At 49.5% G+C, this 14940-nt stretch overlaps 1 protein-coding gene across 1 annotated transcript in view; it reads right to left on the reverse strand.

The window, feature by feature from the left end:
• Positions 1 to 702: 702 nt before the first annotated feature.
• The window catches only part of LOC135542910 (protein diaphanous homolog 3-like), a 1769082-nt gene continuing 1754844 nt past the window's right edge, over positions 703 to 14940 (reverse strand). The window contains exon 30 of the mRNA XM_064970053.1: positions 703 to 1094. Within this exon, the coding sequence (XP_064826125.1) occupies positions 703 to 1094 (392 nt within the window). The remainder of the gene's footprint in view (positions 1095 to 14940) is intronic.

Consider the following 14940-nt stretch of genomic DNA (forward strand, 5'->3'; position numbering starts at 1 on the left):
GTTCTGTCCTGTCCTGGGCTGTCCTGTCCTGTCCTGGGCTGTCCTGTCCTGTCCTGTCCTGTTCTGTCCTGGGCTGTCCTGTCCTGTCTGTCCTGGGCTGTCCTGTCCTGTTCTGTCCTGTCCTGGGCTGTCCTGTCCTGGGCTGTCCTGTCCTGGGCTGTCCTGTCCTGTCCTGTCCTGGGCTGGGCTGTCCTGTCCTGTCCTGGGCTGTCCTGTCCTGGGCTGTCCTGTCCTGGGCTGTCCTGTCCTGGGCTGTCCTGTCCTGGGCTGGGCTGTCCTGTCCTGTCCTGGGCTGTCCTGTCCTGTCCTGTCCTGGGCTGTCCTGTCCTGGGCTGTCCTGTCCTGGGCTGGGCTGGGCTGTCCTGTCCTGTCCTGGGCTTTCCTGTCCTGTCCTGGGCTTTCCTGTCCTGTCCTGTCCTGTCCTGTCCTGTCCTGGGCTGTCCTGTCCTGTCCTGGGCTGTCCTGTCCTGGGCTGTGCTGGGCTGTCCTGTCCTGGGCTGTGCTGGGCTGTCCTGTCCTGTCCTGTCCTGGGCTGTCCTGTCCTCTCCTGTCCTGTCCTGGGCTGTCCTGTCCTCTCCTGTCCTCTCCTGTCCTGGGCTGTCCTGTTCTGTGCTGTCCTGACGCTGCAGATAATGTGGTGGTGGTGGGGGGTGTGGAGGTGTTTGGGTGTGACGGGGTTATCAGTGTCTGAAAATAGATCTCTCACAAGGCCCTCAGTCTGGCCAGTAGAGCTTCTACATCAGAGTCTCCATTGGTGTTGCTGGGACATGATGAAGACTCTCTCTCTACCTCAACCTCTCTCTCCTTCTCCCTCCCTCTTCCCATCCCTCTCTCCTTCTCCCTCCCTCTCTCTATCCCCGTGTCGCGGTCCATCCCGGTGGTGGTTATGGGTTTGTGTCCTCCTGGTTCCCGACGCAGTGGGCCCCTGCTCCTGGCCGTGGCAGACCCCGTAGCGTTGGGCGGATGTCCCTCTGTGTCATAACGGGCTTCCTTTGTGGACGCCACTCCTCTCTGTCCTCTCGACGCCGCCGCCACTGTGCTCACATTGATATTCTGCCGGGACCGCGACCTTTGTAAAGGTGTCTTTGTGTTTTCTGAGGGGAAAAGAGAGAGAGAGAGACAGAGAGGGAGGGATAAGAAGGGTAGTGAGAGAGTCAGAATGAGAGTTGTGTGTACACACACACACACACACACACACACGTTTCCACTATGATTGTAGAGGGGATAATTAATGTCAGTGAAGTCTCATGTGGACGATTCACCAGTCAGTGTGCCGGCTGGGTGACCCAACCCAACGAGCCAGGAGACGACCCAACGAGCTAGGAGACGACCCAACCCAACGAGCTAGGAGACAACCCAACGAGCTAGGAGACAACCCAACGAGCTAGGAGACAACCCAACGAGCTAGGAGACAACCCAACGAGCTAGGAGACAACCCAACGAGCTAGGAGACAACCCAACGAGCTAGGAGACAACCCAACGAGCTAGGAGACAACCCAACGAGCTAGGAGACAACCCAACGAGCTAGGAGACAATCCAACGAGCTAGGAGACAATCCAACGAGCTAGGAGACAACCCAGCGAGCTAGGAGACAACCCAACGAGCTAGGAGACAACCCAACGAGCTAGGAGACAATCCAACGAGCTAGGAGACAACCCAACGAGCTAGGAGACAACCCAACGAGCTAGTAGAAAACCCAACAAGCTAGGAGACAACCCAACAAGCTAGGAGACAACCCAACGAGCTAGGGGACAACCCAACGAGCTAGGAGACAACCCAACAAGCTAGGAGACAACCCAACAAGCTAGGAGACAACCCAACAAGCTAGGAGACAACCCAACGAGCTAGGAGACAACCCAACGAGCTAGGAGACAACCCAACAAGTCTTATTAGATAGGTCTAGTGTCCTATTAGATAGGTCTATGTAGGGAATAGGGTGCTATAGGGCTCTGGTCTAAAGTAGTGCACTATATAGGGAATAGGGTTCTATAGGGCTCTGGTCTAAAGTAGTGCACTATATAGGGAATAGGGTTCTATAGGGCTCTGGTCTAAAGTAGTGCACTATATAGGGAATAGGGTTCTATAGGGCTCTGGTCTAAAGTAGTGCACTATATTAGGGAATAGGGTTCTATAGGGCTCTGGTCTAAAGTAGTGCACTATATAGGGAATAGGGTGCCATATGGCTCTGGTCTAAATAGTGCACTATGTAGGGAATAGGGTGCCATAGGGCCCCGGTCTAAAGTAGTGCACTATATAGGGAATAGGGTGCTATAGGGGAAGCAGCAGTGTGTCCAGGGTTCACAGCGTCTACTAGGGAAACGGGCTGAACAGGGTCTCAGGCCTGTCTGAATGAACACTGAAAAACAGTGTTCTGGAGCAGCTACAAATGAACCAGCCCGAGTTCTGCACTGGGGTCTGTCTGAATGAACACTGAAAAACAGTGTTCTGGAGCAGCTACAAATGAACCAGCCCGAGTTCTGCACTGGGGTCTGCCTGAATGAACACTGAAAAACAGTGTTCTGGAGCAGCTACAAATGAACCAGCCCGAGTTCTGCACTGGGGGTCTGTCTGAATGAACACTGAAAAACAGTGTTCTGGAGCAGCTACAAATGAACCAGCCCGAGTTCTGCACTGGGGGTCTGCCTGAATGAACACTGAAAAACAGTGTTCTGGAGCAGCTACAAATGAACCAGCCCGAGTTCTGCACTGGGGGTCTGTCTGACTGGCGATTGGTTGGCCCTCTTAGACCCTCTTAGAAACCCAGGGACGACGGACAGACAGCAAGGTCCTGTAGGCTGTTATTACACTGAGTTAATTATACTGAGACTACTGGGCAGAGAGAGAGAGAGAGAGACAGAGAGAGAGAGAGAGAGACACAGAGAGAGAGAGAGAGAGAGACACAGAGAGAGAGAGAGAGACACAGAGAGAGAGAGAGAGAGACAGAGAGAGAGACAGAGAGAGAGACAGAGAGAGACAGAGAGAGAGACAGAGAGACACAGAGAGAGAGACAGAGAGAGACAGAGAGAGAGAGAGAGAGAGAGAGAGAGAGAGAGACAGAGAGAGACAGAGAGAGACTGAGAGAGAGACACAGAGAGAGACAGAGAGAGACAGAGAGAGAGAGAGAGAGAGAGAGAGAGAGAGAGACACAGAGAGAGAGACAGAGAGAGAGAGAGAGAGAGAGAGAGAGAGAGAGAGAGAGAGACACAGACAGAGAGAGAGAGACACAGAGAGAGAGACAGAGACAGAGAGAGAGAGAGACAGAGAGAGACAGAGAGAGAGAGAGAGAGAGAGAGAGACACAGAGAGAGAGACAGAGAGACAGAGATTGTAAATACAACCCATATTTATGTTTATTTATTTTCCCTTGTGTACTTTAACCATTTGTACATTGTTACAACACTGTATATGTATAATATGGTATTTGTAATGTCTTTATTGTTTTGAAACTTCTGTATGTGTGATGTTTATTGTTAATTTTTATTGTTTATTTCACTTTATATATTATCTACCTCACTTGCTTTGGCAACGTTAACACATGTTACCCATGCCAATAAAGCACTTGAATTGAATTGAGAGAGAGAGAGAGAGAGAGAGAGAGAGAGAGAGAGAGAAAGACAGAGAGAGAGAGAGAGAGACAGACAGAGACAGACACAGAGAGAGAGAGAGAGAGAGAGTCTGGGTGTCTCAATAGGAGGACACGTCTTGTCTATCAATTACTTATACTGAACAGGTTTGATTATTTTAGGCTGTTGACCAATAGAAAGTGTTCTCTGGGTCACATGTTCTGCCACTGTTGGTGGTGAGGTCAACCCTGGCAGTTGTCTGTCTATACAGAGGAGGTAGTTTAGATTGGACCTGGGCTACAGAACCCAATGAGACACATCAGCCAGAGACTTCACTACAGCTCTGAGCTGAGGCCAGAGGGTTTATTTTAGTTTGACTGGGATGACTAACAGCCATTTCACAGTGATTTCACATTTCACAAGCTGAATAGTGAAGAGATATGAAGAGAGGGAGAGCAGGGAGAGAGAGAGAGGAGGAGGGAGAGGGAGTGCAGGGCGAGAGAGAGAGAGAGGTGGAGGGAGAGCAGGGCGAGAGAGAGAGGAGGAGAGAGGGAGAGCAGGGGGAGAGAGAGAGAGAGGTGGAGGGAGAGTAAATAGGGGGAGAAAGAGAGAGAGAGTAGAGAGATGGAAAGAGGTAGAGATGGAGAGAGACAGGAAAAAGAGAGGAGAGATATGAGAGAGATGGGAGAGAAAGAGAGAGATGGGAGAGAAAGAGAGACAGGGGAGAGACAGGAGAGACAGAAGAGAAAGAGAGAGACAGGAGAGAAAGAGAGAGACAGGAGAGAGACAGGAGAGAGACAGGAGAGAAAGAGAGAGACAGGAGAGAAAGAGAGAGACAAGAGAGATACAGGAGATACAGGAGAGAAAGAGAGAGACAGGAGAGAAAGAGAGAGACAGGAGAGAGACAGGAGAGAAAGAGAGAGACAGGAGAGAAAGAGAGAGATGAGAGAGAAAGAGAGAGACGGGAGAGAAAGAGAGAGACAGGAGAGACAGGAGAGAAAGAGAGAGACAGACAAAGATAGAGAGAGAGAGGAGAGAGAGATATAAATTGTAGAATCAACTATTAAAGACTCCCAGAAACCACTGGATTCTCCAATTACACTGAATGAACTACAGGACAAAATACAAACCCTCCAACCCAAAAAAATCACTGCGGGGTTGATGGTATCCTCATGAAATTATAAAATATACAGACCAATTGGCTTTACTTTAAACTCTTTACCATCATCCTCAGTTCTGGCAAGTTCTCCAATATTTGGAACCAAGGACTGATCACATGAATCCACAAAAGTGGAGACAAATTTGACCCCAATATCTACCGTGGAATATGGATATGCGTCAACAGTAACCTTGGGGAAATCCTCTGCATTATCATTAACTACCAGGGGATATCGTCAACAGTAACCTTGGGAAAATCCTCTGCATTATCATTAACTACCAGGGGATATGAGTCAACAGTAACCTTGGGAAAATCCTCTGCATTATCATTAACTACCAGGGGATATGAGTCAACAGTAACCGTGGGAAAATCCTCTGCATTATCATTAACTACCAGGGGATATGAGTCAACAGTAACCGTGGGAAAATCCTCTGCATTATCATTAACTACCAGGGGATATGAGTCAACAGTAACCTTGGGAAAATCCTCTGCATTATCATTAACTACCAGGGGATATGAGTCAACACTAACCTTGGGAAAATCCTCTGCATTATCATTAACTACCAGGGGATATGAGTCAACAGTAACCTTGGGAAAATCCTCTGCATTATCATTAACTACCAGGGGATATGAGTCAACAGTAACCTTGGGAAAATCCTCTGCATTATCATTAACTACCAGGGGATATGAGTCAACAGTAACCTTGGGAAAATCCTCTGCATTATCATTAACTACCAGGGGATATGAGTCAACAGTAACCGTGGGAAAATCCTCTGCATTATCATTAACTACCAGGGGATATGAGTCAACAGTAACCTTGGGAAAATCCTCTGCATTATCATTAACTACCAGGGGATATGAGTCAACAGTAACCTTGGGAAAACCCTCTGCATTATCATTAACTACCAGGGGATATGAGTCAACAGTAACCTTGGGAAAATCCTCTGCATTATCATTAACTACCAGGGGATATGAGTCAACAGTAACCGTGGGAAAATCCTCTGCATTATCATTAACTACCAGGGGATATGAGTCAACAGTAACCTTGGGAAAATCCTCTGCATTATCATTAACTACCAGGGGATATGAGTCAACAGTAACCTTGGGAAAATCCTCTGCATTATCATTAACAGCAGACTCGTACATTTCCTCAGTGAAAACAATGTACTGAGCAAATGTCATATTGTTTATTTTTACCAAATTACCATACAACAGACCATGTATTCACCCTGCACACCCTAATTGACAACCAAACCAAAACAAAGGCAAAGTCTTCTCATGCTTTGTTGATTTCAAAAAAGCCTTCGACTCAATTTGGCATGAGGGTCTGCTATACAAACTGATGGAAAGTGGTGTTGGGGGTAAAACATACGACATTATAAAATCCATGTACACAAACAACAAGTATGTGGTTAAAATTGGCAAAAAACACAAACATTTCTTCACACAGGGTTGTGGGGTGAGACAGGGATGCAGCTTAAGCCCCACCCTCTTCAACATATATATCAACAAATATATATCACACATATATATCAACAAATTGGCGCGGGCACTAGAAAAGTCTGCAGCACCCGGCCTCTAGAATCCGAAGTCAAATGTCTGCTGTTTGCTGATGATCTGGTGCTTCTGTCACCAACCAAGGAGGGCCTACAGCAGCACCTAGATCTTATGCACAGATTCTGTCAGACCTGGGCCCTGACATTAAATCTCAGTCAGACCTGGGCCCTGACAGACCTGGGCCCTGACAGACCTGGGCCCTGACAGACCTGGGCCCTGACAGTCTCAGTCAGACAGAAATAATGGCTGTCCAAAAAAGGCCCAGTTCCCAGGACCACAAATACAACATCCATCTCGACACCATCGCTCAAGAGGACACAAACAACTATACATACCTCGCCCAAGAGGACACAAACAACTATACATACCTCGCCCAAGAGGACACAAACAGCTATACATACCTCGCCCAAGAGGACACAAACAACTATACATACCATCGCCCGAGAGGACACAAACAACTATACATACCTCGCCCAAGAGGACACAAACAACTATACATACCTCGCCCAAGAGGACACAAACAGCTATACATACCTCGGCCTAAACATCAACGACACGTTAGAAGGTAAGATGTCTGTTCCACCAATCACGTTAGAGGGTCAGATGTCTGTTCCACCAACCACATTAGAGGGTCAGATGTCTGTTCCACCAACCACATTAGAGGGTCAGATGTCTGTTCCACCAATCACATTAGAGGGTCAGATGTCTGTTCCACCAACCACGTTAGAGGGTCAGATGTCTGTTCCACCAACCACATTAGAGGGTCAGATGTCTGTTCCACCAATCACATCGGAGGGTCAGATGTCTGTTCCACCAATCACATTAGAGGGTCAGATGTCTGTTCCACCAATCACATCGGAGGGTCAGATGTCTGTTCCACCAATCACGTTAGAGGGTCAGATGTCTGTTCCACCAATCACGTTAGAGGGTCAGATGTCTGTTCCACCAACCACATTAGAGGGTCAGATGTCTGTTCCACCAACCACATTAGAGGGTCAGATGTCTCTTCCACCAATCACATCGGAGGGTCAGATGTCTGTTCCACATAAAAGTCAGTCTAAATGACTTGAAACTAAATTCTACCAAAGTCAGATTTGTCCTTGTGTTGGCTATTTACATTGTTTTGTTCACAAGCTGTTTTTCAAATGTTTGAGTTTCAACTGAGAAGACAACGGGGGCAACTAGTCAGACTCAACACCACGACACATGACTCCAGTCGCATTACCACGGTAACCTCCAGCCCTTCTCTGTCTCTCTGTCTGTCTCTGTGACTATCTCTGTCTCTGTGACTGTCTCTGTCTGTCTCTGTGACTAGCTCTGTCTCTGTGACTATCTCTGTCTCTGTCTGTCTCTGTGACTATCTCTGTCTGTCTCTGTGACTAGCTCTGTCTCTGTGACTATCTCTGTCTCTGTGACTATCTCTGTCTCTGTGACTATCTCTGTCTCTGTGACTATCTCTGTCTCTGTTACTGTCTCTGTGACTATCTCTATCTCTGTGACTGTCTCTGTGACTGTCTCTCTCTGTCTCTGTGACTGTCTCTGTCTCTGTGACTATCTCTGTCTCTGTGACTGTCTCTGTCTGTCTCTGTGACTATCTCTGTGACTAGCTCTGTCTCTGTGACTATCTCTGTCTCTGACTATCTCTGTGACTAGCTCTGTCTGTCTCTGTGACTATCTCTGTCTGTCTCTGTGACTATCTCTGTCTGTCTCTATCTCTGTGACTAGCTCTGTCTCTGTGACTATCTCTGTCTCTGTGACTATCTCTGTCTCTGTGACTATCTCTGTCTCTGTGACTATCTCTGTCTATGTGACTAGCTCTGTCTCTGTGACTAGCTCTGTCTCTGTGACTAGCTCTGTCTCTGTGACTAGCTCTGTCTCTGTGACTATCTCTGTCTCTGTGACTATCTCTGTCTCTGTGACTATCTCTGTCTCTGTGACTAGCTCTGTCTCTGTGACTGTCTCTGTCTGTCTCTGTGACTATCTCTGTGACTAGCTCTGTCTCTGTGACTATCTCTGTCTGTCTCTGTGACTATCTCTGTCTCTGTGACTATCTGTGACTATCTCTGTCTCTATCTCTGTGACTATCTCTGTCTCTATCTCTGTGACTATCTCTGTGACTATCTCTGTGACTATCTCTGTCTCTGTGACTATCTCTGTCTCTGTGACTATCTCTGTGACTATCTCTGTGACTATCTCTGTCTCTATCTCTGTCTCTATCTCTGTGACTATCTCTGTCTCTATCTCTGTGACTATCTCTGTCTCTGTGACTATATGTGACTATCTCTGTCTCTATCTCTGTGACTATCTCTGTCTCTATCTCTGTGACTATCTCTGTGACTATCTCTGTGACTATCTCTGTCTCTGTGACTATCTCTGTCTCTGTGACTATCTCTGTGACTATCTCTGTGACTATCTCTGTCTCTGTGACTATCTGTGACTATCTCTGTCTCTATCTCTGTGACTATCTCGGTCTCTGTGACTGTCTCTGTCTCAGTGACTGTCTCTGTGACTATCTCTATCTGTTTCTGTGTCTGTCTGTGTGTGTGTGACAGTGAGGTGGTAGTTTATAAACAGAACCAGTTACTAAGAACAACACTTGGTGTGTTAATTCCGATGAATTCAACGCCTCTGAAAAATTAATTAGAAATTAAAATGCTTACCGGTAGGGGAGCAAATTATTGTTTGTTTAAAGGACCACGGAGACACAGAGAGAAAACCCCCATCCTCTTCACTTTTTAAACGTCTCAGAGATAATCTACGATCCCGTACAGAGAGATAATAAACCCTGAATCCATTCTAGGAGACAAACACGGTAACACTTCAACTAGAATGATTCCCACAACTGATAAATAAAATGCTTTGAACTGAATCTGGCTTCAATCTTTTGAAGGACTTGAACTCGTGGTCTCATTTGAAGGAGGGAGGGAGGGAGGGAGAGAGAGAGGGGGAGGGAGGGAGTGAGAGAGTGAGAGGGGGAGGGAGGGGAGAGAGGGGGAGGGAGGGAGGGAGGGAGAGAGAGGGGGAGGGAGGGGGAGAGAGAAAGAGGGGGAGGAGTGAGAGAGGGAGGGAGGGAGAGGGGGAGGGAGTGAGGGAGAGGGGGAGGGAGTGGAGAGAGGGAGGGAGAGAGAGGGGAGGGAGTGAGAGAGGGAGGGAGTGAGAGATAAAGGGGAGAGAGACAAAGAGGGGTGAGGGAGGGGGAGAGGGGGAGGGAGAGAGAGAGAGGGAGGGAGAGAGAGAGGGAGGGAGGGAGGGAGAGAGATAGAGGGGAGAGAGACAAAGAGGGGTGAGGGAGGGAGAGAGAGAGGGGGAGGGAGGGAGTGAGGGAGAGGGGGATGGAGGGAGGGAGGGAGGGAGAGAGAGGGGTAGAGAGAGAGAGGGAGAGGGAGAGATAGAGGGGGAGAGAGAGAGAGGGAGGGAGTGAGGGGGAGAGAGAGTGAGGGGGAGAGAGAGAGAGAGGGAGGGAGTGAGGGGAGAGAGAGAGAGAGAGAGAGAGAGAGAGAGAGAGAGAGAGAGAGAGAGAGAGAGAGAAAGAGGTGAGGGAGGGAGAGAGGTATGATGTCTAATACCTGTAGGGTGGAGCCTGCGCCCCCAGAGCTGTGTGCCTCCCTGGCCGTGCTGCTGCTCCAGTTTCAACTGTTCTGCTAGTGGCTACAGAACCCTGACCTGTTCACCGGACGTGCTACCTGTCCCAGACCGCTGTTTTCAACCCCTCTCTCTCTCCCTTCCTTCCTCCCTCCCTCCCTCCCTCCCTATCCCTTCCTCCCCCTCCTCTCTCTCCCTTCCTCCCCCCTCTCTCCCTTCCTCCCCCCCTCTCTCTCCCTTCCTCCCCCTCTCTCTCTCCCTTCCTCCCCCCCTCTCTCTCCCTTCCTTCCTCCCTCCCTACCTATTCCTTCGTCCATCCTTCCCTCTCCCTCCCTCCCTCTCTCCCTTCCTCCCCCCTCTCTCTCCCTTCCTTCCTCTCTCCCCCTCTCCCTTCCTCCCTATCTCTCTCCCTTCCTCCCCCCTCTCTCTCCCTTCCTCCCCCTCTCTCTCTCCCTTCCTCCCCCTCTCTCTCTCCCTTCCTCCCCCTCTCCCTTCCTTCCTCTCCCTCCCTCCCTCTCCCCCTCTCCCTCCCTCCCTCTCCCTTCCTCCCTCCCTCTCCCTTCCTCCCTCTCCCTTCCTCCCCCTCTCTCTCCCTTCCTCCCCCCTCTCTCTCCCTTCCTCCCCCCTCTCTCTCCCTTCCTTCCTCCCTCCCTCCCTATCCCTTCGTCCATCCCTCCCTCTCCCTCCCTCCCTCCCTCCCTCTCTTCCTCCCCCTCTCTCTCCCTTCCTTCCTCTCTCCCCCTCTCCCTTCCTCCCTCCCTCTCCCTTCCTCCCTCCCTCTCTATCCCTCTCTCCCTTCCTCCCCCTATCTCTCTCCCTTCCTCCCCCTCTCTCTCTCCCTTCCTCCCCCCCTCTCCCTTCCTTCCTCTCCCTCCCTCCCTCTCCCCCTCTCCCTTCCTCCCTCCCTCTCCCCCTCTCCCTTCCTCCCCCTCTCTCTCTCCCTTCCTCCCCCCCTCTCTCTCTCCCTTCCTCCCCCTCTCTCTCCCTTCCTTCCTCTCTCTCTCTCTACAGAACCTGCTGTCTCGAATTCTTAATGATCGGCATTGAAAAGCCAACTGACATTTACTCCTGAGGTGCTGACCTGCTGCACCTCGACAACGAATGTGATTATTATTATTTGACCCTGCTGGTCATCTATGAACATTTGAACATCTTGGCCATGTTCTGTCATAATCTCCACCCGGCACAGCCAGAAGAGGACTGGCCACCCCACATAGCCTGGTTCCTCTCTACCCGGCACAGCCAGAAGAGGACTGGCCACCCCTCATAGCCTGGTTCCTCTTTAACCCGGTACAGCCAGAAGAGGACTGGCCACCCCTCATAGCCTGGTTCCTCTCTACCCGGCACAGCCAGAAGAGGACTGGCCACCCCTCATAGCCTGGTTCCTCTTTAACCCGGTACAGCCAGAAGAGGACTGGCCACCCCTCATAGCCTGGTTCCTCTTTACCCGGTACAGCCAGAAGAGGACTGGCCACCCCTCATAGCCTGGTTCCTCTCTACCCGGTACAGCCAGAAGAGGACTGGCCACCCCTCATAGCCTGGTTCCTCTCTACCCGGTACAGCCAGAAGAGGACTGGCCACGCCTCAGAGCCTGGTTCCTCTCTACCCGGTACAGCCAGAAGAGGACTGGCCACCCCTCATAGCCTGGTTCCTCTCTACCCGGTACAGTCAGAAGAGGACTGGCCACCCCTCATAGCCTGGTTCCTCTCTACCCGGTACAGTCAGAAGAGGACTGGCCACCCCTCATAGCCTGGTTCCACTCTACCCGGTACAGCCAGAAGAGGACTGGCCACCCCTCATAGCCTGGTTCCTCTCTACCTGGTACAGCCAGAAGAGGACTGGCCACCCCTCATAGCCTGGTTCCTCTCTACCTGGTACAGCCAGAAGAGGACTGGCCACCCCTCATAGCCTGGTTCCTCTCTACCTGGTACAGCCAGAAGAGGACTGGCCACCCCTCATAGCCTGGTTCCTCTCTACCCGGTACAGCCAGAAGAGGACTCTTGGTCTAACAGTCGTCTCTGTTGAAGCTCTGCGTTGACAGAAGCAACACTGTTATGAAGTGATACGAACAGCGTCAACACTCAGAATCTACAGGAACCCTGTGATACGAACAGCGTCAACACTCAGAATCTACAGGAACCCTGTGATACGAACAGCGTCAACACTCAGAATCTACAGGAACCCTGTGATACGAACAGCGTCAACACTCAGAATCTACAGGAACCCTGTGATACGAACAGCGTCAACACTCAGAATCTACAGGAACCCTGTGATACGAACAGCGTCAACACTCAGAGTCTACAGGAACCCTGTGATACGAACAGCGTCAACACTCAGAGTCTACAGGAACCCTGTGATACGAACAGCGTCAACACTCAGAGTCTACAGGAACCCTGTGATACGAACAGCGTCAACACTCAGAATCTACAGGAACCCTGTGATACGAACAGCGTCAACACTCAGAATCTACAGGAACCCTGTGATACGAACAGCGTCAACACTCAGAATCTACAGGAACCCTGTGATACGAACAGCGTCAACACTCAGAATCTACAGGAACCCTGTGATACGAACAGCGTCAACACTCAGAATCTACAGGAACCCTGTGATACGAACAGCGTCAACACTCAGAGTCTACAGGAACCCTGTGATACGAACAGCGTCAACACTCAGAGTCTACAGGAACCCTGTGATACGAACAGCGTCAACACTCAGAATCTACAGGAACCCTGTGATACGAACAGCGTCAACACTCAGAATCTACAGGAACCCTGTGATACGAACAGCGTCAACACTCAGAGTCTACAGGAACCCTGTGATACGAACATCAACACGAACAGCGATACAACAGCGTCAACACTCAACAGGAACCCTCAGAGAGTCTACAGGAACCCTGTGATACGAACAGCGTCAACACTCAGAATCTACAGGAACCCTGTGATACGAACAGCGTCAACACTCAGAATCTACAGGAACCCTGTGATACGAACAGCGTCAACACTCAGAGTCTACAGGAACCCTGTGATACGAACAGCGTCAACACTCAGAGTCTACAGGAACCCTGTGATACGAACAGCGTCAACACTCAGAATCTACAGGAACCCTGTGATACGAACAGCGTCAACACTCAGAGTCTACAGGAACCCTGTGATACGAACAGCGTCAACACTCAGAATCTACAGGAACCCTGTGATACGAACAGCGTCAACACTCAGAATCTACAGGAACCCTGTGCGTCAACATCTGAATCTACAGGAACAGCGTCAACACTCAGAATCTACAGGAACCCTGTGATACGAACAGCGTCAACACTCAGAGTCTACAGGAACCCTGTGATACGAACAGCGTCAACACTCAGAGTCTACAGGAACCCTGTGATACGAACAGCGTCAACACTCAGAGTCTACAGGAACCCTGTGATACGAACAGCGTCAACACTCAGAGTCTACAGGAACCCTGTGATACGAACAGTGTCAACACTCAGAATCTACAGGAACCCTGTGATACGAACAGTCAACACTCAGAATCTACAAACTGTGATAGAGTCTACAGGAACCCTGTGATACGAACAGCGTAAACACTCAGAATCTACAGGAACCCTGTGATACGAACAGCGTCAACACTCAGAATCTACAGGAACCCTGTGATACGAACAGCGTCAACACTCAGAGTCTACAGGAACCCTGTGATACGAACAGCGTCAACACTCAGAATCTACAGGAACCCTGTGATACGAACAGCGTCAACACTCAGAGTCTACAGGAACCCTGTGATACGAACAGCGTCAACACTCAGAATCTACAGGAACCCTGTGATACGAACAGCGTCAACACTCAGAATCTACAGGAACCCTGTGATACGAACAGCGTTTATGAACATCAGTTGAATATACAATCTCGTCTTTAAGCTTTTGGTGACAACAACAACAACAACACAGTAACCGCTAAGGAATTCTGGAATGTTCTGATGACACACTTCCTGTTTCAACGTTAAACAGAGATTAAACTAGTCTTCCGTTTCAACTTTCTGTTAGAGTTCTCTTCATCCATTTTGGTCCCCGGACAGACAGTGTTCTGATTGGTACGGTAACAGCTAGCAGTCCTGGGTTCAAATACTACTTGAAAAAAAAATAATAAAAAAAAATGCATCGTTCGCTTTATCCTGCCTGGAGTGCATGACGTGCGTGGTTTTCACCTTTCACACTATTCGATGCGTTTCATTTATCCAGGCAAGCTCAATCAACCACAGACTGAAGTGTATCACGTGATTTCAAATAGTATTTGAACCCAGGTCCAGTACGGCGCAAGCCTGTTACCTTCCTTTCAGTCACAACGGGTTTTGTATTTCACACGAAGGGCGTCCGCATCCCAAACGGCACCCTATTCCCTAAGTAGGGCGCTACTTTCGACCAGGCCCCCACAGGGCCCAAGCACTACGTAGGGAATAAGGAGACAGCCTGCCCTCCCTGACAGCGCTCAACATCTAGTTCACAGAGACTTACTTACAAATTCTAAAACAGCCTCAAGTCTTGCTCTATATTTTATACGAGTTGAATATTTTAACAGATCAACCCAGTCAACAGCCAATGAAAGCATTTCTTACTGCGACCGTCTGTGCTAAAAATAACATCTCATCTGTCCTATCACATCACAGAGGGACTCGTCACCCTTCTATCACGCCCTTCATTCTACAGACAACTCATCACCCTTCTATCACGCCCTTCATTCTACAGACAACTCATCACCCTTCTATCACGCCTGTCATTCTACAGACAACTCATCACCCTTCTATCACGCCCTTCATTCTATAGACAACTCATCACCCTTCTATCATGCCCTTCATTCTACAGACAACTCATCACCCTTCTATCACGCCCTTCATTCTACAGACAACTCATCACCCTTCTATCACGCCCTTCATTCTACAGACAACTCATCACCCTTCTATCACGCCCTTCATTCTACAGACAACTCAGCACCCTTCTATCACGCCCTTCATTCTACAGACAACTCATCACCCTTCTATCACGCCCTTCATTCTACAGACAACTCAGCACCCTTCTATCACGCCCTTCATTCTA

Source organism: Oncorhynchus masou, chromosome 7 (genome assembly GCF_036934945.1).
Source record: "Oncorhynchus masou masou isolate Uvic2021 chromosome 7, UVic_Omas_1.1, whole genome shotgun sequence".
Classification (NCBI taxonomy): domain Eukaryota; kingdom Metazoa; phylum Chordata; class Actinopteri; order Salmoniformes; family Salmonidae; genus Oncorhynchus; species Oncorhynchus masou.